Raw genomic sequence first — 23,677 nt, 5'->3', positions numbered from 1 at the left:
AATCATACCAGCTTCCATTCTGTCTGTTGCTGCTTCTAAGCCATAGGATCTGACGGGAAAGGAAGTGATATTCGGATCGTGGCTAAATGCCAGGCTTTGGGTTGGGTGCTTGGCTTTGAATTTTCATTCTGATACTGTGTGGAGCACCTTGGGGAAACTGCCAAGGTCTCCTGGCTGGTAGGAGACAGAGGTAACCCTGAGTTAGGTGACTTGGACTTCAGTACTTCAGGTTCTTGTTCCCAGCTGCAGCATCGACCCAGCATGTGGCTAAAATCTTGTCTTTATGGCAGAACACAAGAAACCTGGGATTTATTGCACTGAAGTCATAAATGTCTGGCCAGTGTGTTTTCTTCATGCTTTTGGTTATGTGTCTATAGCATGTGCATACATGTGCATGTGTGTGTGGAGGCCAGAAGTGGATGTCTTCTATTATTTGCCATCTTATTTATTTAATTAATTTAAAAGTTTACTTATTTATAAAGGACACCATTATATCAGATACATTTGATAGAGAATTGGGTATGTAAAATATATAAAGAACTAGAAAAATTTGGCATCAAGAAAGCAAAGTTAAAACTTGGAATCAGAGCTAAGCAGAGTTCTCAAAAGGTGAAACACAAATGGCTGAGAAACGCTTAAAGAAATGTCTAGCTGGGTGGTGGTGGCACATCCCTTTAATCCCAGTAGCTGGGAGGCAGAGCTAGGTGGACCTCTGAGTTTAAGGCTATCCAAGTCTACAGAGTTCATTCCAGGACAGCCACAGTTACACAGAAAAATTGTCTTGAAAGAAGACAAAACAAACAAACAAGAAGGTAAAAAGAAAAATAAATGTTTAATATTCTTAGTTATCAGGGAAATGCCAATCAAAACTATTCTTTTTATTAGGATAAGCTTGATTGTTTTAGAGACACTATGTTGCAATGGACCTTGGGAGTCAGGATCTAATTAAGATCTGGTCTCACAAGATACCTTTTAAAGAATGAAAGATGTTTTAATCAAAGCAGTACATGTTTATTGCAGGACAGCAGAGAGCAGTGAAAAGGACATGAAGAAACAGCCTAAGCCATTAAAGTCCACCCAGAGAACACCACACACACATACACACACACACTCCAGACGCACATACCACTAACACATACTTCAGTTTTTGAGACAAGGTCTTTCGTAGCAGGCTTGGAGGCTTGGAACTCACTAGTAGACCAGGCTCTCCTCAAACTCACAGATATTCGCCTTCCTTTGCCTGCCCTCAGTGCTGAAAGCTTGGAATAAAAGTTATCTGTGACCATGTATGGCCTGACCCTCTATTTTATTTTTTCTAGAAAAAAGAATCATACTATACAGTGTGAATATCTCCAAGGATGCAATACATACCAATAATGAAACAGTTTTATTATTTTTAGTATTTCTTTTTTTTTGTTTTTTTTTTTTTTTTCAAGACAGGTTTCTCTGTATGGTCCTGGCTGTCCTGGAACTCACTCTGTAGACCAGGCTGGCCTCGAACTCAGAGATCCGCCTGCCTCTGCCTCCCAAGTGCTGGGACTAAAGGCATGCGTCGCCGCCACCACCACCCGGCTAGTATTTCTTTTATGTGTATGTATGTGTGTATATATGTGTATATATGTGCACCATATTATGTACAGGAACTCTCAGAGGTCAAATGAAGACATTGGCTTCCCTAGAATTGAAATTACAGGTATTTGTGAGCTGCCTCATATAGGACCAGAACCCATGTCCTCCACATGGCTAGTTCTCTTAACTACTAAGCCATCTCTCAGTTAAAGAATGTTAAAGGACACAAAAGGTCAGGCTCTCAGTGCTAGTACAAAGGGTAAATTAGCAAGAGAAAAGATGACATTTGTATAAACTTCATCTTGGAAGTCATATAACATCTGTTCTAAATTCCTACTGATTTAATCACCTGTATCTGCACCCTTGTCTCTGTTAATTTTATACTTTATGCTATTGCTGTGCTAATGGCATTCCATTTGGCTTTTGTAAACCTGCTAGCTTGCTTTGTGAGCCAAGTAACAAAAAGTGTATAAAGAGGACAAGATGCTCTTACAGCATGCACCCTTTCCACAAAGAGTGTCGCCTTGTTAATGATGCTTTCTGGAATCAGTGGCTGTCTTCTGGTCAGCCTGTTTTGCAAAGTAAACTAGTGATCTCATTTGCACATAACACACTCCTGATCTTTAATAATAAAATAGTTTTAAAAAGCTATGAATAGCTGGACATAGTGGAATAAATGTATAATCTCTGTAAGCAGGAGGCTGAGGCAGAAGAGCTGTGAATTTGATGCCTTCCTGGACTACAGAGACCATGTCTCAAAACAAAGCCAAAAAAAAAAAAATCGCTGAAAACTTTAAAACTAAACAACAAAAAAAGCTTTTAGTGAGACTTATTTGTAATCTCTGATAGGAAGGAAGTGATAATCTTGTTTTAGGGGCTGTATAGATGGCTCTGTGGCTAGAAGCACTGGTTGCCCTTACTCAGGACCTGGATTCAATTCCCAGCATCTACATGGTGGCTCATGTCATAAGTCCAGTTTCAGGGAATCTTCTTCTGACTTTCATGGACACAGCCAAAAGATTCATACATATCTTAGAAAGACAGTTTTACAAAAGAATGATTTTAGCACACACGGGACTGTTACACTAAGTATGAATTTGTACCATATTCATGCATTGATATACTTAGTCTGAGGCACTACTAACAAACAATATAAAAAAGGTGCAGTTGTGGGGATCCTTTCACTTGAGATGATGTCACTCTCTCGCACAATTCCGGAGGGCGTAATTCGCGTAAACTCAAAGTCAGCTGCTGTGCCAATGAATGAATGAATAGCTAACAAAAAAGATCAAGATGATTCTGTAAGTATCAAGCTAGATATCTCACAGGAAAATGTTACTGAGTATAAGGAGGGCCATAAAGGACTACTACCTGAAACATTCCGCAGATTCTAGCGCAAACCAAACCAAACCAAACTACAAAATGGAAAAAAATAAAAATAAAAATGGCGGGAACAGATTGGCATTTGAAAACCCGTAGGGAGCGGACCACGCCTGCGCACTTTGGTGCCTCCTAGACGTCGCTGAAACAGTCGACGCCTGACGGCGCGAGGCCTGCTGGGAAATGTAGTGTGACTCTTGCCTGTGCGCGAGTCCCGGGCCCTTTAGAACTCAGTTTCCCGGCAGGCCGTGCAGTGAGGCCGCCGGCGGGACTTGAGCTGCGGCGCTCGCCGCTGGAGTGACTTATCCTGTTGGTGTGGGTACGCTTCGTGGCGATGGCCTCTTTCGTGACAGAAGTCTTGGCCTACTCGGGGAGCCTGGAGAAGGAGGATCTGGGCACCAGGATCAGCCGCCTAACTCGGCGGGTAGAAGAGATCAAGGTGAGGGCGGGCTACAGGCTGCTGCCGCTGGGGAGATCCGGGTGCGGAGGGGACCGGGAGAACCCTGTTGGAGTCTCAGAAGTGTGTGGCTGCTTAGAGCGCGGCCGCAGAGGGGTTGGAGACCAAGGCCCGGGACTGTAAGGCTGTTCAGTGGTGGGGAGTGGGGTTAAGTTGGGCAAAAGTGAGCCGGTGATGAGGAGGACTGAAGAAACCTGCGGAGCCAGAGGTGGAACTGGAAGCCCGGATGTCCACATAGGACAGGACAGCCACCCTGTCATCCTCACCCATTCCTATCTGTCATCCCTACCCATTCCTCCATTTATGGATGAATGTAGTAATTCTAGGAAAGTCGCGCCATTCTCCTCAGATTTTCTTTTAACTGGTTGAATGTGTTTATAAAAGTATTACTTCACGCACAGAACTTGAGGCATGCTGATGGCTGATGAGCTGGTACCTGCATGGATTTGCGGCTCACAGCCATAGTTTCACTTTGTATTAGTGTTACCTGGCAAGCCACATCTTCAGTGGCTTTCTTTGAAAATGACGTGTACCTCACTTAGTCTGGACTAAAGAGAGCAAGCTTGGTAGGTGCTAGCTAACAACTCTTTTTCTTACTTTTTTCTTCTTTTTCTTTTCTTTTTTTTTTTCCGGTTTGTCTAGGCAGGGTTTCTCTGTGTAATAGCCCTGGTTGTCCTGCACTCAAGCTTTGTAGAACTCATAGATTCACCTGCCTCTGCCTCCCGAGTGCTGGGATTAGAGGCCTGCACCACCACACCTACACCTGCCCCTAACAATTTTTGACATTAGCTTTCTTAATTTTATATATTCATGCCACTGATATTTCTGTAGTGTGGCTTACTTCTTTTATGACTTTCTAATGATCTAGGATGAGAACATTCCACTCGTATTTGTTTCATACATAAGCTTGAATCTTTAGTCAACCGAGAACTGCTTTCTTTGCCTTAAGCAGTCATATTTCTTGTACGTCCAGCTTTTTACCACTTTAAATGTATTTCTACACACACACACACACACACACTTTCATCTCGATTGTAGCCTTCTGCATAAAACAAGTGCCTGACTTTTTCCCTGAGAGAGCCTTTCTCTTTTGTACTGGGATGCTTTGTAACTCTGCTGGAGTATTACACTTCAGCCCTGTATTTTGGTCAGTTTGGAGAATATTAGCTTTCTTGTATAAAAGGAATTAGTTTGTGGGCAAACCTAATTTACATTGTGCAGGGTGTTCAAGAAGGTATTACGTTGCTTTGAGTTAAGGGTGATAACAAGACTCAGTCCTTGATAAAAAATTGATTTCTTCATGTGTGTATGTCATGGGTGCTTGTGTGCCATGGTGCAAGTGTGGAGGTCAGAGGGCAGCTTGTGGGAGTCAGCTCTTGTGTTTTATAGTGTGGGTCCCTGGAATTGAACTGAGGTCACCAGGCGTGGTGGCAAGCACCTTTACCATCGGAGACATCGCCCTAGCCCTCTTTATCATTTGAGGAGTTTTAAGATGAAAAATTTGTAACCCAGAAGATAGAAATTAGTAAATTAAGGTATACAGCTTATGAATTTCTGTGTTTAATTAAGTAGGTGATAATTTGTGGACAGAGTGTGATATAGTTTATTGTGAAATGTTTGACTCCATCTTTCTCATTTCTGGAGTCTGTTCTGTACAGATCCTGTGCATCGTTGTGGTTTGGTAATTGTCTTCCTACAGTTTACAGATGAACGAAATGTTTTTGAAGGAAATCCACGGTTGTGGGTGACTCAATAAAGTCCTAACATTGGAAGAGGCTGTGTATTTTTAACGAAGTTCTTGGTTCATTTCCTCGTCATGCACTTCCTCCGTCTTGTCTTGTAGGGTGAGGTATGTAATATGATCAGCAAGAAGTACAGTGAGTTCCTGCCTACCATGCAGAGCGCGCAGGCCCTGGTTACCCAGGTGGACACCCTATCTAATGACATCGACCAGCTGAAGGCCAGGATAGAGACCGAGGTAAGCCTAGATTGTTGTATTAGATAAATTTAGGTTGCTTGGGGAGGCATCATAGTAACCTCTTGGTTTCCAAAACTATGCTGTGGAACATTTCAGACCTTTCCTTTCTTTGTTGAACCAATGATGGTAGGGTGACTTCAGTTCTAAATTAGAAATATTTCTCAAACTCATTACTTCCTCTTACTGTAACTTTTCTCTTTGTTTAAATAATAGTGTCTTACGTTTAAATGGATTATTTTTTAAGATTTATTTTATATACGTGAGTACACTGTCACTGTATTTAGAAGAGGGCATCTGATCTCATTACAGATGGTTGTGAGCTACCATGTGGTTGGTCGGTATTGAACTCAGGACCTCTTAAAGCTCTTAACAGCTGAGCCCTCTCTCTAGCCTGAATGGAATTTTTTTGATTAAAGAAAATCTCAAGACTTCATTATTTTCATATGGAAATGCTTAGAATTTGGTCTTTCTTCTTTTCCTAGTTAAATTGCTTACACTATCCCCCCACCCTACCACACCCCCAGAGAAGGACTTTCTGTGCCACTCAGGCCATCCAGAGTTCACCGTGTAGCCCACGCTGGCTTTGCATTTGCAGTGATCCCCAGAAGCTAAAATTAGAGACTAGAGGCTTGTGTCACTCTGGACAACGACCCTTTCATCTTTTAATAGCATTCTCTTAGATCTGCAGCTGGCCTCAGACATTTGCGCGTCGGAACAATCTTTCTTGAATTCGGCTGTTTATGAAGTGGCTTGCGTTACTCATCACGGCTCTTCTGCTTAGCGTGAGCTTGCAGCGGACTCTCGCTCTCCCTGTCCTGCCATCCCTGTCCTGGCATGCTCTGTGGCCTAGTGCTTTACATCTAGGAGATGGAGATGTTGTTTGCTTCAGGATCCAAGGATAACTGAGGCTCAAGCTGTCTGGTCAATGAAACACATCTAGACCCTTTATTCTCGATATTTTAGGCTGAGTGGTTGTGTCCTATACATTGTAGCTGCTCATCTCCCTGGCTTCTATTCACGAGATGCCAGCTCTCCTAGGCATTTTAGAGAGGTAAGGGAAATCATTAGAGGATGGGACCATGGAGCAGGGAGAGGTGGGAGGAAGGGAAGTAGGAATGTGTTACCTTGGTATTGGCAAGCTAGGCTTTGGGTGGAGCAGAGAAAAGTCAGTGTTTTGACAAGGACGGTTTTGACGGACTGGGGGAACTAAAACCTTCCTTACAATGAGATGTGGACTGACTGAGGTAAGGAGTTAAGACAGTGTCTGTGTCACTGTTAGACCAAGCTTATTTGTGTCAGGGAAGAGGGGAAGAAAGAAACTGCTGAGAGGTAAAGTGCTCACATGGAGGGAATGTTTCCCAAGATGGGAAGAATTCAACCTATTTAAATGTGTGAGGCACCTTCCATGCCTGGGTGTCTAGTTACTTACTTCATGAATGAATGAAGAATGAGATACAGGGAGCTTAAAACACAGAAGGGAGAAAATGAGTGATGCATGGGCCTTGAGAGAATAGACTAGAGTAAGAAGTGGTTTTTTCAGCTTCTTCAACATTAAAAAAAAAAAATCACCATGACTTGCCGTTGTGGATGTGGATGTCTTTCTAGTAATGCAAGTGGATGAGCAGTACTTGAAAGACAGCTGCTTACGTCAACAGGAGGCAGAGGCTGGCATGCCTCCGCGAGTTTGAGACCAGCCTAGTCTATATGGTGAATGCCAGGCTAGCCAGGGCTGTTTTGTCTCAGAAAAAAAGAAGAGAAGGTGGCTTGACAGTTGATGTTGATTTTTGTCTATTTGTTTTTTGTGTTAGATGCTTGCCACTAAAACTCAGGTCATCTGGCTTGGTGGATAAATGGGTAAAAGAATTTTACCCATTGAGCCATCTTATCGACCCGAGAATGTGTTCTTGTATAGGGTAAGGCTTTGACCCGGGTCCAGCCTCTCCTAATCATCTTTTGTGCTTTTATTTCTGTCAGAACTGTGTTTAAATTTCAACATAAATTCCACCAAGGAACTAAGGTTCACTGATAGGTTATCAATGTTTTATTCCTTAGATGTGGTAATGCTTAAAAGTACTTACACTTTTGTTGTATAAATTAGGTCTGTCGGGATCTTCACATATCAACTGTTGAATTTACAACCTTGAAGCAGCAGCTGGAAAGAGACTCTGTAGTTCTGAATTTGCTCAAACAACTACAAGAGGTAATGAAGCTCAGCTTAACCTTCGTGTTAAGGTGGTGAGGGGGAGGTTGTCTCTTTTCTAACTGTTCTGATGTTCCCTGACAAAATGGTGTTTTCACAATTTATAAGCTGATGTTTAAAACAGACAGAGAAATTTAAATGCCTGCTAATGTAAATGTCTCTTTTCCAGTTTTCTTCTGCTGTTGAAGAGTATACTAGTGCATTAGCAAAGAAGAAATACATTCCTGCTGCTCGGCACCTGGAAGAGGTATGCACTCTGATATCTGAGCAGTTAGTGTTGCCCTTACTTCTGATATGTTTGTGTCCCTTCTGCCCTTTGTCATTCAACAGGTGGGCTCTAATTTTTTTTTTTTTTTTTTGTGAATCTAGAGGAAATGTTTAACGGTGATTCCATTTTACTACCAGGCACAGGAATGCTTGAAGTTATTAAAATCCAGAAAATGCTTTGACTTAAAAATGTTGAAGTCTCTCAGCATGGAGCTCACGGTACAGAAGCAGAACATCCTTTACCACCTCGGAGAAGACTGGCAGAAGCTGGTTGTATGGAAGATTCCGCCGTCAAAAGGTGCTGCTGACCTCAGGTGGACTGCTTTGCTTAATCTGCCTGAACCACATTGACCTCTGAATACATCCTAAATATTTAGTATTAAAAAAACAAGAACATTTCACTTAGGAATGTAGTAATCTATTCATTTTTCAGGATTTCATTTACTAATCTTCAGGCCTACCTTCGATCTCTCTTTTATCTTTCTGATTAGTATGTATTGTGCATAACAAAAGAATATATTGTATATAGTAATAGATCTCATGATGATATTTTCTTTTTCTTTTTTTTTGGTTTTACGAGACAGGGTTTCTCTGTGTAGCCCTGGCTGTCCTGGAACTCACTCTGTAGACCAGGCTGGCCTCGAACTCAGAAATCCACCTGCCTCTGCCTCCCAAGTGCTGGGATTAAAGGCGTGTACCACCACCACCCGGCGTAATGATATTTTCTCAAAATGGTTAATATACTTTGGTCGTATTTGCCCTCCATTCCCTTCTTTTTCTCCTCTCACTCCTGAGAGTGAGCTCACTTTGGTAAATTGTTTACCTTAGAATGAAACCTAGGAAGAGGTTTGTAAAGGACATACAGTTTCCTGTGTTGGATTTTGAAATTTAGTGTATTTCAGAGTAAACCCCATCCTGCTCTGTTTCCTATATCCCTTTTGCCCCCACTTCTGTGTATTACATAGTATATATTGCCTGCTATTTTGAAAGAAATGATACAGAAAATTTTAGCTGTGAAGCCGTCAGGAGTGTTGGAGTCTTTCTGATTCGTACTCATTACACCTGTTAAACTGTTTTGTGGTGCTGGTGTGTAGAGGGTCTGGGAAACAAGCTCACTTTGCAGTTCTTGCTTGCTTTTAGTCATTCTGCACATATTTAGGTAGCATTTCTTAGTGGCATATCTTTTTTTTGCATTTAGTCTGATTCTTTGGACATACCAAAAAAAAAAAAAAAAAGAGCATTTTCTGTTGTGAAGCAGAGGGCATGACTGTCTTTCTGTTGTGAAGCAGTGCAGAGGGCATGACTGTCTGTCAGTTAACTGCGTTGTGACGCTTTTGTAGTGAAGCCGTGCTTCGGCGTCTCAGCAGAGGAAGCGCTGAGAGGACATGATCATATCCATTGCTGAGACAGCTGAAATTTTCCTCCTTTTCTTAGATACGAGCAGCTTAGAGTCTTGTCTACAAACAGAACTTCACTTATGCACCGAGCAGCCTGAGAAAGAGGAGGTGACTCCTCTGCCATCCATCGCTTCTGTCCTCTTGGCGTTTTCCATTCTTGGAGAACTACCCACCAAGCTGAAATTATTTGGTAAATGATTTGTTTCATTCACGTTAAGTTTCAGAAGGCCTGGTGTTAAAGGGATGACTGAAGACTTGATAAACTTTGGAGGAGACATTAGTGACAGTGTTTGGCTTCATAGTCCACCATCAAAGGGAACGGTCACAAATACTTTTTTTTTTTTTTTTTTTAGTAATGCACGAGTCCTTTTTAAAAACTAGTTCCTGGGTTGGAGAGATGGCTCAGTGGTTAAGAGCACTGACTGCTCTTCCAGAGGTTCTGAGTTCAATTTCCAGCAACCACATGGCGGCTCACAACCACCTGTAATGGTGTCTGATGCTCTCTTCGTGTGCGTCTGGAGACAGTGACAGTGTACTCACATACATAAAATAAACAAATATTTAAAAAAAAAACAAAACCTAACTAGTTCTTAGTTTTTACACCTATTGGTTTTGAATAACTTAAAAGTCTTCAGGTAGGAAAGATACTCTGGGAAAACCTGTAGTATGTAATTTCATGGGTATATATATATATTTTTTGAAATTTACTCATTTTTATGTATATGGCTAATTTGCATATATATGTATATATACATATACATACACACACACACACACACATACATACATACACACACATACACACACATACCCTGTGTGTGTTTGGTGCCCATGGGAGATGTTAGATCCCCTAGAACTGGAGTTAGAGATAATGTCGAGCTGTCATGTGGTGCTAGGAACTGAACCCAGATCCTTTGCAAGAGCACCCAATGCTCTTAACCTTGAGCTAATAGCTCTTCATTCCTCGTGATAGATATTTTCGGCTCTTTTACTCCTTAGAGGCTTCTTCTAGTGATAATTTTAAGACAAATTTTACTTTAAGATTTACTGTACATGTGTGTGTGTGTGTGTGTGTGTGTGTGTGTATATATATATATATATATATATATATATATATATATATATATATATGATGTTTTGTGTGTGTGTATGTCTGCATCAAGGATACATTGGCGATTAGAAGAGGCATCAGACCCCCTGGAACTGGAGTTATAAATGGTTGTGAGCTACATGTGGGTGTTAAGATTCAAAACTATGCAGTAACAAGAAATTACCTTTGAGCCATCTCTTTAGCTCCTAATATATGTTCATTAGTTTGTTTGTTTATTCAAAACAGGATTTCTCTGGCTGTCCTAGAATCACTTTGTAGACCAGGCTGGCCACAGACTCCCAGAGATCTTTCTCCCTCTGCCTCCTAAGTGCTGGGATTAAAGGCAGCCCCTGATTTTTAAGTTTTAATTTTTTTTATGTCTTTGAGTCAATGTCTTACTCTTTTTCCTTTCTTTTGGGAATTTCGTATATGAGTGGTGTTTTCCAGTGGTTGTTGATGAGTGTCCCCATGGCAATGATTTCAGGTCAGATGCTGCTGAAGTATATCCTGAAGCCTCTGGTGACTTGCCCGTCGCTCCACGCTGTGATTGAAAGGCAGCCGAGTTCAGTTAGCATTTGTTTCCAGTCTGTGACGACGGACTTGGAGCATCCATCACCACCTGAGGCTTTCGCAAAGATCCGACTGGTCCTGGAAGTGCTCCAGAAACAGCTTCTAGGTGTGTACACCAAAATAGCCTTTTCCAGTTTGGGAACGTGCATACTACTTTTACTTGTATTATTCTCAGAGCAAAAGTGCTGATATCTGGGGTAAGTCACCCATAGGAACACAGTAGACCCTGTCTTCTTGCCTAATTTATAGTTTTTCTCTTTGTCCTTTGGGGTCATCCGTGACATCTCAGAGCTTGTATTTTAATGGTATTTTAGCTAGAGTCTAAGATGTACATCTCTTATTGGACTTCTGATAACATCATATTTTGGGACACTTGCCTTAATGATAAGAGAAATGAGCCAGGTCTGTTGTGTATGTGTCCATAGGAAAATCCCCATTAACCTCGATGCAGACAAACGAGGAGGAATATCAGGAACAAATCACATTACCACTTGGCTTATTGATAATTTTTATGTACTTGTATTAGAAATTGCCTATTTTGCTTTGAATCAGATATCCCTTCACCCACCCTCCCCTTACAAAAGTTTCTTCTGAGCCAGATGGTGGTGATGCCCAGCTTTAATCCCAGCACTTGGGAGGTAGAGGCACAGTTTGAGGACAGCCTGGTCTACAGTGAGTTCTGGGACAGCCAGGGCTACACAGAGAAACCCTGACTTGAAAAAGAAAACAAAAGAAGTTTCTTCTGGTGTTTTAAAACATTGCTGCTGTTCTAGTCTGTTTGATTTACGTTCTCCTTGCTTTCCTCAGTAGTCTTGAGGAATGTTCCAGCCAGCGTTCTTCTGAGGAAAGTTTTTAAACACTTTAAAAACATTGCTATTCATGGGCCTTCCTAACAGTCTTAAGTTACTTATTTTTGTATGAGCGATTTAGATACAGAGCAAGGAATTGTTGCGTAACTGTGATAGGAACAGGACTCCTTAAACCCTCGCTCTGCTTTAGCCTCCTAAGGCTGGATTACAGGTACGCTTTTCCCTGTCCATCTCCTGATTGTTAGGAAGAAATACAATGTTGTCATTTTGTTTTGGTTTTCTTTCTCTGGCCTAGAACTTACTGTGATTCCAGACTGAGTCAGGGGTCTTCCTGCCTTATACTGTCATTGCCGGCTCTGCTTCCCAGTGCCTTCATGTTGGCAGTTAGGGCTTCAGCTAAAGAATTTTATGGGGACTCAAGTTCTTAGCAAGTGAAAGGTGACAGCCACCCTCCCATCCTTTTTATATGAGATCAGTGAGAAATATAGTTTAATGTAGTTGTTTCTGCTTGTACTGTCAGCACACAGTAGGCTGATGCAGGAGGATCACAGTGACTTCCAGGCTAGCCTGCACTATAGAGTAAGATCCTGTCTCATTCTGTATTACACCCCTCTCCAAATACAGATGCCCATTTTTAATTACTTGAATGTTTAGCAAGCATTTCTTTATTTCAGGGAAAATATGACACGGTTTCAGTAGACTTTCTGAAACGATAACTCATGAGCAGCGCAAAGAGTACATTCTTAATGTCATTTGTAAACCAGGGATAATTTATAGTGTTGGCATGTGTATAAACTGGTTTGTTTGTTGTTGTTTTTCAAGGCAGGGTTTCTCTAGTTTGATTTAAAAAAAAAAATCTGTAATGACTTTTCATAGTCTGTTTAGAAAAAAGCTGGAATGAAGTTTAAAAGAAAGCACCAACATATTGGCTTTTTCCCCCCTTCTTTCTTTTCATATTTCTTTATTGGTTTTCTTCAAGACAGGGTTTCTCTGTATAGCCCTGGCTGTCCTCGAACTTACTTAGACTAGGCTGACGTCAAACTCAGAGTTCCTCCTGTCTCTGCCTCCTGAGTGCTGGGGTTAAAGGTGTGTGCCACCCCCGCCTGGCTTTATATTTACTTATTGACCACAGCCTAAGTGTGGATGGTAGAGGACAACTTGGGGGTCAGTTCTGCTACCATGTGTGTGTTCTGGGGATTGATGGTAGTTCATTAAGCTTGTGTGGTAAACAGCTTTACCCACTGTGCCGTTCAGTTGGCCCTTAACTGTTATTTGAATGATAAATGTGCTGTTCCAAATAGAACGATCCCAAGGTACTTTGGGAAAACTAACCATGAGATAAACTATAAAGGAGGCACTATAAGACACTGTGCTTGGCAGAGTAGGCCATGTGCTTTCATGTAACTTACTGATACTTTGCTTAGGTAAATCCCCAGATCATATACAGAGATGGAAAAGTACAGTGTTCTTTTCTTTTGTTTTTGCTTTTTTTATTATTAAAAAGAAGTAAGGTTTTGTAGAGTTTTGGAAACTAGTTTTACCTTAGAACGCATACTTTCTGAGTGCTTGTTGCATACACAGAGTAGTGGCTTATGGGTAGATGATTACACCATGTAGTGGGCATCATGTGTGTTGCCATGGAGTTCAGCAGTGCTGTGGTGAGCAGGAGCCATCTGAGCAGAGGGCAGGACAGTTCTGACTCTACACTGTGCGTTGTCATGCACAGCCTGTCGAGGTACCTATGGCATGCATCGTCTGTGCTGTTTTTCTCTCCCACAACCTTTTTATTTTAATTTATATATATTTTTGTTTTCTCTGTGGTACCCTGGCCATCTTGGAACCTGCTCTGCCCACCATCTTAAAACTGAGTCATTTTAGAAAACTAGGGATTATGAATTTGTCAGGACTGTGTCTCTAAAACCTTTTCCTTTGAATTCAGATTTGCCTCTTGATGCTGACCTAGAAATTGGGAATGTCCCTGAGATGGTGTTGGCTGAGATGCTTGGTGAGGTGATCTGGGAGGACCTGTCTGAGTGCCTAATCAGAGACTGCTTGGTTTACTCTATTCCCACAAACAGCAGCAAGCTACAGGAATATGAGGAGGTAAGGAGTAGAGACAGGACAAGCTTTCAGTCAGGAACGTCCTGTGCTGTGTTGGGTTTTTTTGATCTTTTGTTCTTAAGTTATACCCTTAAGAAAACTGTTACTATTAAAATCCAGACAGTGGTGGCCCACACCTTTAATTACAACACCTGGCAGGTAGAGGCAGGCGGATCCCTATGAGATCGAGGCCAGCCTGGTCTACAGAGTGAGTTCCAGGACAGCCAGGGCTACACAGAGAAACCCTGTCTGGAAAAATAAAAACCAAAAATTATTGGGTGAAAATAACATTTCTCTTCTGGCTTTCTGCCTCTTTAATTAAGAAAGTATGATTTTTTTTATGCCTTTTAAAAAAATTTGATATTTTTATTAGCTGTAATAGCTATTTTGTAGTACCCACTTTCTAGTGCTTGCTCAAATGCTAAAGTAAGGGTGTTTATTTATAAGACCTTGATACCATTATTGGAGTCTTCAAATTCTATTGAAGATTCTCTTCCAAATGAATCTAGGGTTGGAAGAATGTATAATTAAAATTTATTTTTAATTTTAATTCTTTAAAAGATGCGTAGGAGTGTTTTGCCTGAGTGTTTGCGTGTCATCATGTGCCTGGTGCCTGTGGAGATGAGGAGTGGGCATCAGAGCCTCTGAAACTGGAGTTACAGATGGTTGGGAGCCACCACGTCAGTGCTGCCAGTTAAACCCCAGCTTTCTGTAAGAGCAGCCAGTGCTCTAACTGCTGAGCCATCTCTTCAGCTCCTAGAGTGTATATTTTTAAGCTGAGTAATTGTTGACTTGTCCTATGAACTAAATAGCCATCTTGTGTTGGCTTAGATATTTCAGAGCCTACTGTAATAATGGTTCTCAAATGCTTCAACCTCCCTTCTAGCCCACCACTGACCAAAGGTCGGGGAAGAAAGATGGTTAATAAGACAAGGGGAAGGTGGACCTGTTTAGTAGTAGTCCTTTGGGCCAATTCCAATCTTCCTTGTCAGGAGATCAGCAGTTCAATCCAAAACATTAAACACATCAGTAGCAGCAGTCCACTCGAGTCAGCAAACACTAAACACGAATCAGTACAGAGGCTCAATCCAGAAGAAACTGTGAGACTCTGCCTAACTGGCACACGTCCATCAGCAAGAAGCAGCCAAAATACCAGGAAAAGTTCTTTGGCTCATTTCTGTCTGCAAAGTCACAACAAGCAAAGATCAGTGAAGACCAAGGAGTGTTGCAAGGCGAACCAGTGCAAGAGTGTTGTTCATTGTCTGTTGGGTTCTGTTTATACTCTTTCCAAATATGCATCCTCTCAAATGTCTGCCTCAGAAAACATCCTATCATGTGTCTGCTTCAGCACAACATCCTCATCAGACAGCTTCCAGAAAAGCACCACTTGACAGACTTGAGTCTCCAAAGAAACCAGAAATTTCTACTTTAGTCTTGGTTCTTATTCTTTTCATTATAGTGGGTTTGAAATTTTCATTTTGATATGTATGTACAGTTGATCTACAGTGTCTATAGGTTCAGCCTGAATATTGACTGACAATATTTGGGGAGAAGTCTATTTCTTTACTAGATTTATATGACAGTTCTTGTCATTTTTTGTGAAATTATGATGCCTCAGAGGACAATGGTATCTATTTACATAGCATTTACATTCTATTAAGCACTAGGAACTAGAGATGACATAAGTATCTGAGAGGCTGAACATAGTTTGTACTTTCTTATACAAAGGACTTGGACATCCATGGATTGTAATTTCTGAGGGGTGTTCTGGAGCTAATTCCCAAAACATAACGAGGGATAACTGTATATAATTCTTTTCTCTTTTTCTTATGTTCCTCTTTGTCAGATCATACAGTCTACAGAAGAATTTGAAAAGGCCCTAAAGGAGATGAGATTTTTAAAAGGAGATACTACTGACTTGCTGAAATATGCTCGCAATATCAATTCTCATTTTGCTAACAAGAAGTGCCAGGATGTGATTGTGGCAGCTAGAAATCTAATGACCTCTGAAATTCACAACACTGTGCAGGTACTTGGGGTTCACTGTATCTTTTATGGGAAGCAGCTTAGTTTTGAGTCACGTATAGTGACGTAGGAAAGAGTGGCAGTTGCCAAGCTCTTGGAGACAAATGGTACTCTTCAAAGTGTTCCTGCTGTCTCCTCTTTTCTTTGAGTATTGTGAGTTCCAGATAAAATAGATACTTGGAAGCAACTGTATAAACTGAGAAAGTGTGTATAAATGCTATGGATTGCTGTTGTCAAAACTAGAGAGCAGATTATTCCTGGCATCATTACGTAAGGATGTATGTGCGTGAACTGTATTGTGTGTAGAGAATGGTGTGTTGTGAGATGTTCACTTGCTCCCATGGCACCCACCTCTACACACATGGATGCCCATGTGCATGCATGCACAAATAAAAACAAAGTAAATGTTTTCTTAAAGGTGTAAAGAATTACTTGAAATGGGAATGAACTTACATGAAGAACAGTTTACTGTTTGATTCTTGATAATTTTGAGCTTTTTCTGTTTTATATCATATATATCCATATATATTTAAATTTTTACATATGTACAATATATAATGTATTATAAAAATAATATAATATGTACTACATAGCTTATATAATATATATATGTATATATATGGTATACATAAAATAATATTTGGTAAATATTAATATTGGCAAAGTGTTACAGAAACATACTAAACATTTCTAAAACACAGACTAAGGCAATCTAGTAATAGATTTTTCCCAGCCATTTTTTCTGAGTTGTCTGAAATGACATGGAGGGTATTGGATTTTACTTTTTTTTCCTTTTTTTGAGGCAGGGTTTCACTGTGTAACCTTGGCTAGCGTAGAACTTATTATGTAGACCAGGGTGACCTCAGATCAGAGAACTGTTTTTTCGGCCTCCTAAGTGCTGGGATTAAAGGTGCTCCCATATTCAGCTCAGGCATTGGGCTCTTCATCTATTCTTCTGCAGTTCTCGTTTTCTGGGGAGCAGCCCATTGTGCCCCTTCCAGCAATTTTAGTCCTTTGAAGCACATCATATGTTGAACGTATCAACATATTTTGAGACAACTTGGAGTTTTTATGAGAGCTGAGAATGATGAATTTTGCAGGTCTTTTCAGTTTCTCCAAATCTTTGCTTTTCCATTAACATAAAGAATCTCAGAGGCCTGAAGAGATGGCTCAGAGGTTAAGAACACTGGCTGATCTTCCAGAGGTCCTGAATTCAATTCCCAAGCAACCACATGGTGGCTCATAACCATCTGTACTGAGATCTGGTGCCCTCTTCTGGCTGCAGGCATACATGCAGTACATGCAGGCAGAATGTTGTATACATAAATAAATAAATCTTAAAAAAAAAAAAAAAGAATCCCACAGTACATGAGATTGCTTATTTCTTCTGGTGTGCTATCAGTCAAGACCAGTCAGTCCTTAAATCAAGCCACTTGTGTGAAGATCTTCTAGTCACCTTCTAGGGCCATGGCTCCATCAGCACTGTGTGCTTGAGTTTGCATTTTCCTGAAAATAGCCTTTTCTGTTGCTGTGTTTGAACTGTAGATTGGTCCTGATTGTAAGGAAACCTTACCAGACTTACCCGGTCCTGATGCCGATCACAAGCTACAAGTACAGAAGGTGTGCAAAGTGCAGTTCACCAACGCCGGGAACTTAGAGCCTGAGACGTCACTGGACCCCCAGTCCTTTTCCTTACCCACGTGCCGCATCAGCGAGGCTGTGAAGCAGTTAATGGAGCTCGCTTATCAGACTTTACTTGAGGCCACAACAAGTAGCGACCAATGGTAACACAGACAACTTGATCCTTGTCATTTCCTTACAGTGACACAGGTGTAAAGTGTTAACGCAGATGCTGGCTGGGCCTGTAGGCTCATGTTCATAACAGGAGTGTGAGGTTGAAGCCAGCCTGGCCTCCAAAACAAGGTCTGGGCCAGCCTGGGTTACCTAGTATGAAAGAAGAAACCAAGAAATAGATACGCATGTTGATAGATATGTAGACTTATTTGTCATTAAAGATTGTTTTCACTTTTTAGTAAGTGACACTTTAGTTTTTGTCCAATTTCGGCTGTCTGTGATCTAAGGATGTTTCCTAAGAAAGCACAGGCAGAAGACCTAGAGCACTCCTTTGGAAGGGTTAATGCTGAAAAGCTCATTGCTGCATAATTGTGGTCGTTGTATCACATGCGACAGCACCACATGAGCCTGGAAAGCCAGAGGGACCTGTGAGCATCCCCTTTCAACTCCACGTAGCAGCAGCACGCCAGGGGAAGGGTCAATTTCCTTTGGAAGTAGAACAAACTGCAGATTTGGCATCACCCTTTCAAGATGGCTCCTCCTAATCTGTAGTGTGTTCAGGGCATCAGGCTCTGTTTCACATCTCAGATCGACTCTTTATGTTTTGAAAGGCTCCTGTGGTCTTAGGAAGCAGCTCCTGTGGAAAGACTGGCAGGCTAGCCACTTGATCGTAGAGCTGTTCTTACAAAAGCCTTGAGTCTGTGTGGAGCTGTTCTCAGCCTTGAGAGAAGCCGTGGGGTTCAGGCTGCAGTTATTCATTGGTTATTTCTGTGTGCAAATCTTCTGTTTATGTTGCTCTGGATAGAACACGCTTCCAAATACTGCCATGGCTACAGTCAGTCTCTCTAGTATTATACGTAGGAAGGAAAGTGTGCATTTATCTGTGTTAGTGTGTAGGCATGTTTATGTTCTTGATCATGCTATGGCACACGTGGAGGTCAGAGGACAACTTTGTGGGATCAGTTCTTTCTTCTACCTTTATGTGGACTCTGCGGCTCACCCTCGGGTTACCAGGTTTGTAAGGAGCTGTTGTTTGCTGAGTCGTTCCCTGACCCTGTGGAAAAGATCTGTTTCTTTATAAAGGATGAGTGTGCTCTTTTGGCAAGGTAAACATACATGACATTATTTCCTCGAATTAATGTATTTTAAGGTTTATTTTGGAGGGCCAAGTTCCCAGTCCTGCTCCTAAAACACACACACACACACACACACACACACACACACACACACACACACATACACATGTTCTTTAGGTAGTTAAAGATCAGACTTAAAGGGCAAGGATCTTGAGGGTTAGATTCTGTTCTCAAAAGTGTTGTCATCTCTGCATTGGGGACGCTGGGGAAGAAGGGGGAAAGGCGAAAGCTGAAAGTCAGTGTGGCTCTGGTGACTGCCCTTTGTCGATGCCCTTTGCAGAAGGCATCGGGAAATGGGTGACATTTGCTTGCGACTTAACTCTGTCACTGGAAGGATGCTTTCTTTGGGTGCTGGCATAGCACAAATGGATGAGTGGAGAAGAGGCTTTTGGGTTGGATGCTTGTGTCCTGAAGGTTGTTCATGTGTCCAGGTTTTAGAAAAGTTCTCTTTAGAGATCCTTGTTGAGTGTGTCTCCGCTGAGGTCCATTCTGTATGCTTTCTCTTAGTGTTTGTTTGTTTTCCTTCCAGTGCTGTCCAGCTCTTCTACTCAGTGAGGAATATCTTCCATTTGTTCCACGATGTGGTGCCAACATACCACAAGTGAGTACTCATTTCTGTATACTCGGACCTTGAAAATGTCAAGTCAGGTTCAAACCAGTAACTTCATATTTTCACCAAAGACAGTGATGAACATTTACAGTAAAAGTACACCAAATTCAGCCTTTTAAAGCCTGTAGACATTACTGTGCAGGTACAGTGATTTTGCATGTAGGAAGGTAGTACACACTTAGAAGCTCAAAAGGACTATATCCAGATTTTAATGTCCAGGCATTTTCAGAGGCACTGTACCTTTCTTGGTTAGGAACTAAAAAAGTCCTCGTCCAGTGATTCTGTTGTTGTGAAGGGACACCATGACCATGGCAATGGTTTCAAATGTTTAATCCATTATTGTCATGGAGAGAACTATGGTGGCGTTCATGGCAGACATGGTGCTGGAGAAGAAGTTGAGAGTTTGACTTCTTGATCGACAGGAAGCAGAAGGAGGCTGTGTGCCACACTGAGCATAGCTTGAGCACAGGAGCCCTCAAAGCCTGCCCTCACAGTGACACACTTCCTCCAAGGCCACATCTCCTAATAGTGCCACTCCTTATGGTCAAGCATTCAAACCCGTGCATCTGTGGTGGCCATGCCTGTTCACACCTTCTCATAGGGTTTCATCCTCAACTGGGTAGACACTATTTGTGTAGAAGAATTGAAGGCAGTAAATTTCAATTCTAGGTTAAAAAAAAATCATCTTTGGAGATTTCAAAAAGTAAAAAAAGCCTGGTTTCACTTGCAAAGGTTGTGATTAATCTGTTTGGGAAAAATTCTAAATATCTTTACATTTAAAAAATTTCCATGTGATTCTGAGCTATAGTCAATTTCAAATGACTTGTATGGGATAAAGTCTGAACATCTATATATTCTTAAATCAAATTCTAATCTGATTTCAGTGTTTGATTATATAAATGAAATGAGAGTTCAGAAAGGGGAAAGTGAACCTGTATTTCTCCTGGCTAAATTTTCCTGTGCCAGAAGTAATACATCCACAGTTTATTTTCTTGGCTTTTCTTTTTGGTTAGTCATTGGTGTGTGTGTGTGTGTGTGTGTGTGTGTGTGTGTGTCCTTGTGCAAATGCCCACAGAGCCCAGAAGTTGGATTCCCGTGGAGCTGGAATTACAGGTAGTTCTGAGCCACCGATTTGGAGAATGGGGACCAAACTCAGGCCCTGTGCAAGAACAGCAAGCATTCGTGGTTGCTGAGACCTCTCCAGCCCTCCCCTGGGACAGTTTGCTGGCTGAGGCCAGGCTGGCAGGCTCACTGCATGAGAACGAGAGAGGAACATGTTTTGTTGTGATCAGCACTTACGAGGTAGATGGCAGGGAAAGCCAAGGCTGCCACCGTAGAGCACAGATGACTTTCCAGAGAGCTCGACTTGAGTAACAGGTGGTTTCCCTTTTTGCCCTTCCTCTTGGCTTAGGGAGAACCTTCAGAAGCTCCCTCAGCTGGCTGCCATTCACCATAACAACTGCATGTACATTGCTCACCACCTGCTGACCCTCGGGCATCAGTTCAGACTGCGTCTTGCCCCCATTCTTTGCGATGGCACGACCACCTTTGTGGACCTTGTACCTGGCTTCAGAAGACTTGGTAACTGATGCTTCCCACTTGGGGAAATGTGATGTTTCTAGCCTAGTATCTGCAGTTTAACAGCCGAGGTGGTTGGGGGTTCGTGCTGTATTAGAGTGTTAGAGTGTGCGAGGTCTTCTGATTTATTAGTTTCCAGTTCTATAAAATGGGTGTCGTCTTTGTGTAAACATTATTTTTTCATAACAGGATTTTGTGGTATGTTGGCTTGCTAGAGTTTATTACCGGTATGCATTGATACCACTAAGTCACTTGTGACAGGAGAGAGTCACATTTGTATGGTAAATCGATACTTATTATGAGAGTACACTGAGAAAAGTTGAGAATCTATATGTTCACTTAGCTTTTCAGTTGTAGATGTTCTCCATCAGTGGTATAGACATTGGAGCAGTAAGCTGCTTTTTCTATAGAAGTGATTTTTCTTAGCTGTTTCATATCCCAGGCAAACTGTTGAGAAAGGGTTATCTCTTATGCTGTGATAGGATCAGAGGGACTGGCTAAGTGGATTCAGAATTATTATATACAACAAACACATTTAGTGACTTTTTAAAATTTGGTTGTTGTCATACAGGCCAGTCTTATGGTCAGCTCTCCCGTCCTGCTTTTGCAATGTCTGATTCAACAGGTTTACCCTTTTTTGTTTTCCCTCTGTAGGGACGGAGTGTTTTTTAGCCCAGATGCGGGCACAGAAAGGAGAACTTCTGGAAAGATTATCAAGTGCTAGGAGCTTTGCAAACATGGATGACGAAGAGAATTATTCTGCAGCGAGCAAGGCAGTGAGGCAGGTAGGAGGCTGTTGTAGCCACTGAGGTGCTTAGAGGTCCCTCACCCCACTAGTGAGTCCATCGGTTGAATCCTGTGCTCCCTGTTGGAAAGTCTAGATGCTGTTACAACTGTGTGTAAGGTCTTTTTTCTGTTCAACCAAGACAAGTGGAAGCCAACTTTGCATTGACTCAACATTAACTCATTGTATGTGAAAAAATTTAAATGTAGGTTTTCTTCTCTACTCCTGTCTTAAGTGAGTCCCCTCCCCCCACCTCATTGGTGTGTATGCATTGTATATGGACTGGGTTTCATAAAGACATTTGCATATAAATATTAATAATGCGTCTCACCGCTGCCCCTTTCCTTTTTCTTGCCTTTCATGTCAAGCGCTTTGTCCCCTTTTGCTCCACTTTCACGCCATGTGTACCTAGATTATATTACAGGTCTGTGTAAAATCTCGGGACCACAAATGAGCAAAGCCGTGGCCCGTGTCCGCTGAGACTGACTTAATTTACTTACAGTGATGCTTTCCAGCTGTGTATGCTTTCTTGCATATGGCATGACGTCAGTCTTTGTGGCTGAGCAGTGTTCCAGTGCGTACACACCATGTTTAGTTTCATTTCTCTCCCCCTCTGCTGATTTACCTCCTCACTGCGGTGCTCGCTCCTCAGGGCAAGTCCGCTTTTCTTCTCTCAAGGACAGCACAGAGGTTAAACACTCAAGAGCCATGGTGTCCCCGTTACGTCACTTCTAGGTCACTTCTTTCCCCCACGTTACTTCTCACATAAGGTGACGAGTGTGAATCGTAGCCGTCTCCTTCTCCAGGTGCTGCACCAGCTAAAGAGACTGGGGATCGTGTGGCAGGATGTCCTGCCGGTGAGCATCTACTGCAAGGCTATGGGGACCTTGCTAAACACAGCGATTTCAGAGATGATGAGCAGGATCACGGCTCTAGAGGTGAGAGCCGGTCCACACTCGAAAGGCCAGTCCTGTCCCACCCCGAGACCTTAGGAAGAGGGTGACATGGCAGCCTTGTTTGAATGGCACACATGGTGCAAGAGACTGGCCATTTCGTGTCTTCCTCATGCACTTGGTTCAGTTGGTTGGTTCCAGGCTTATTTAAATTCTGTTTTGCTGGGGACTTGTTCGTCTCTTTTACACCTAGATAAGAAAGTAGGGTTGTGGGACTTCTTAGCCTAGCATCTAAATTAGGAATGGGGACATTGGAAACTGGGCAGTGGTCCCAAGACACATTACTTAGTATGAAGTCATTTGTTCTGCAGATGAACTAAGTAATTTAATTCAGCAACATGAGCACAGTCTGTGCGGGTACCTCTTTGCCAATACACTGTGCAGTTGAGTGGACTGTAGGTGATACTAGGAGGAAAATTGTCTGGCTAGCTGATCCTTCAAAGCGAAGGTCAGCCAAAGCCTTACTTGTGGTAGCACTGTCCTTCATAGCAGCTGTGTGTAGCACATTGTGCTGAGGACACAGGCTCCTGTGCAGAGCCTGTGCTGCCATTGGCTGACACACAGCTTATGTCATTCTAGCTTAGGAGGGTTTTCAGGGAGCTGATTGGATCTAGTGACTAGTACGATGTGCTACATACATTACTGGGAGAACCTCTGATCTGCCCTGCCCTTGGGGTCAGTTCTATTCTGTTATGTTCCCTTTGTGCTAACCTAGGACATCTCGACTGAAGATGGTGATAGATTGTATTCCCTGTGCAAAACAGTAATGGATGAAGGGCCACAAGTGTTTGCACCTCTGTCTGATGAAAACAAAAACAAGAAATACCAAGAAGAGGTTCCAGTCTATGTGTCCAAATGGATGCCTTTCAAGGAACTCATGATAATGCTACAAGCTAGCTTGCAAGAAATTGGAGATCGGTGCGTATGTGTTTTCTTTTCTTTCTTTCTTTCTTTCTTTCTTTCTTTCTTTCTTTCTTTCT

At 42.0% G+C, this 23,677-nt stretch overlaps 1 protein-coding gene across 2 annotated transcripts in view; it reads left to right on the top strand.

Annotated features, from left to right (window-relative positions):
* The first annotated feature begins 3,204 nt into the window (after positions 1 to 3,204).
* Zw10 (zw10 kinetochore protein) overlaps positions 3,205 to 23,677 on the top strand; it is a 23,262-nt gene continuing 2,789 nt past the window's right edge. The window contains exons 1-15 of one of the 2 annotated variants that reach the window (XM_028783752.1): positions 3,205 to 3,388; positions 5,250 to 5,384; positions 7,483 to 7,584; positions 7,754 to 7,831; positions 7,990 to 8,149; positions 9,286 to 9,438; positions 10,823 to 11,014; positions 13,657 to 13,820; positions 15,664 to 15,846; positions 17,388 to 17,626; positions 19,302 to 19,373; positions 20,794 to 20,963; positions 21,615 to 21,745; positions 22,551 to 22,682; positions 23,413 to 23,615. In XM_028783752.1, the coding sequence (XP_028639585.1) occupies positions 3,284 to 3,388; positions 5,250 to 5,384; positions 7,483 to 7,584; positions 7,754 to 7,831; positions 7,990 to 8,149; positions 9,286 to 9,438; positions 10,823 to 11,014; positions 13,657 to 13,820; positions 15,664 to 15,846; positions 17,388 to 17,626; positions 19,302 to 19,373; positions 20,794 to 20,963; positions 21,615 to 21,745; positions 22,551 to 22,682; positions 23,413 to 23,615 (2,219 nt within the window). In that variant the 5' untranslated portion in view covers positions 3,205 to 3,283. The remainder of the gene's footprint in view (positions 3,389 to 5,249; positions 5,385 to 7,482; positions 7,585 to 7,753; positions 7,832 to 7,989; positions 8,150 to 9,285; positions 9,439 to 10,822; positions 11,015 to 13,656; positions 13,821 to 15,663; positions 15,847 to 17,387; positions 17,627 to 19,301; positions 19,374 to 20,793; positions 20,964 to 21,614; positions 21,746 to 22,550; positions 22,683 to 23,412; positions 23,616 to 23,677) is intronic. The other variant, XM_028783753.1, reaches the window with a different exon arrangement.

Source organism: Grammomys surdaster, unplaced genomic scaffold (assembly GCF_004785775.1).
Source record: "Grammomys surdaster isolate TR1022 unplaced genomic scaffold, NIH_TR_1.0 1164, whole genome shotgun sequence".
NCBI lineage: Eukaryota > Metazoa > Chordata > Mammalia > Rodentia > Muridae > Grammomys > Grammomys surdaster.
This window is presented reverse-complemented; position numbering and strand designations above follow the sequence as displayed.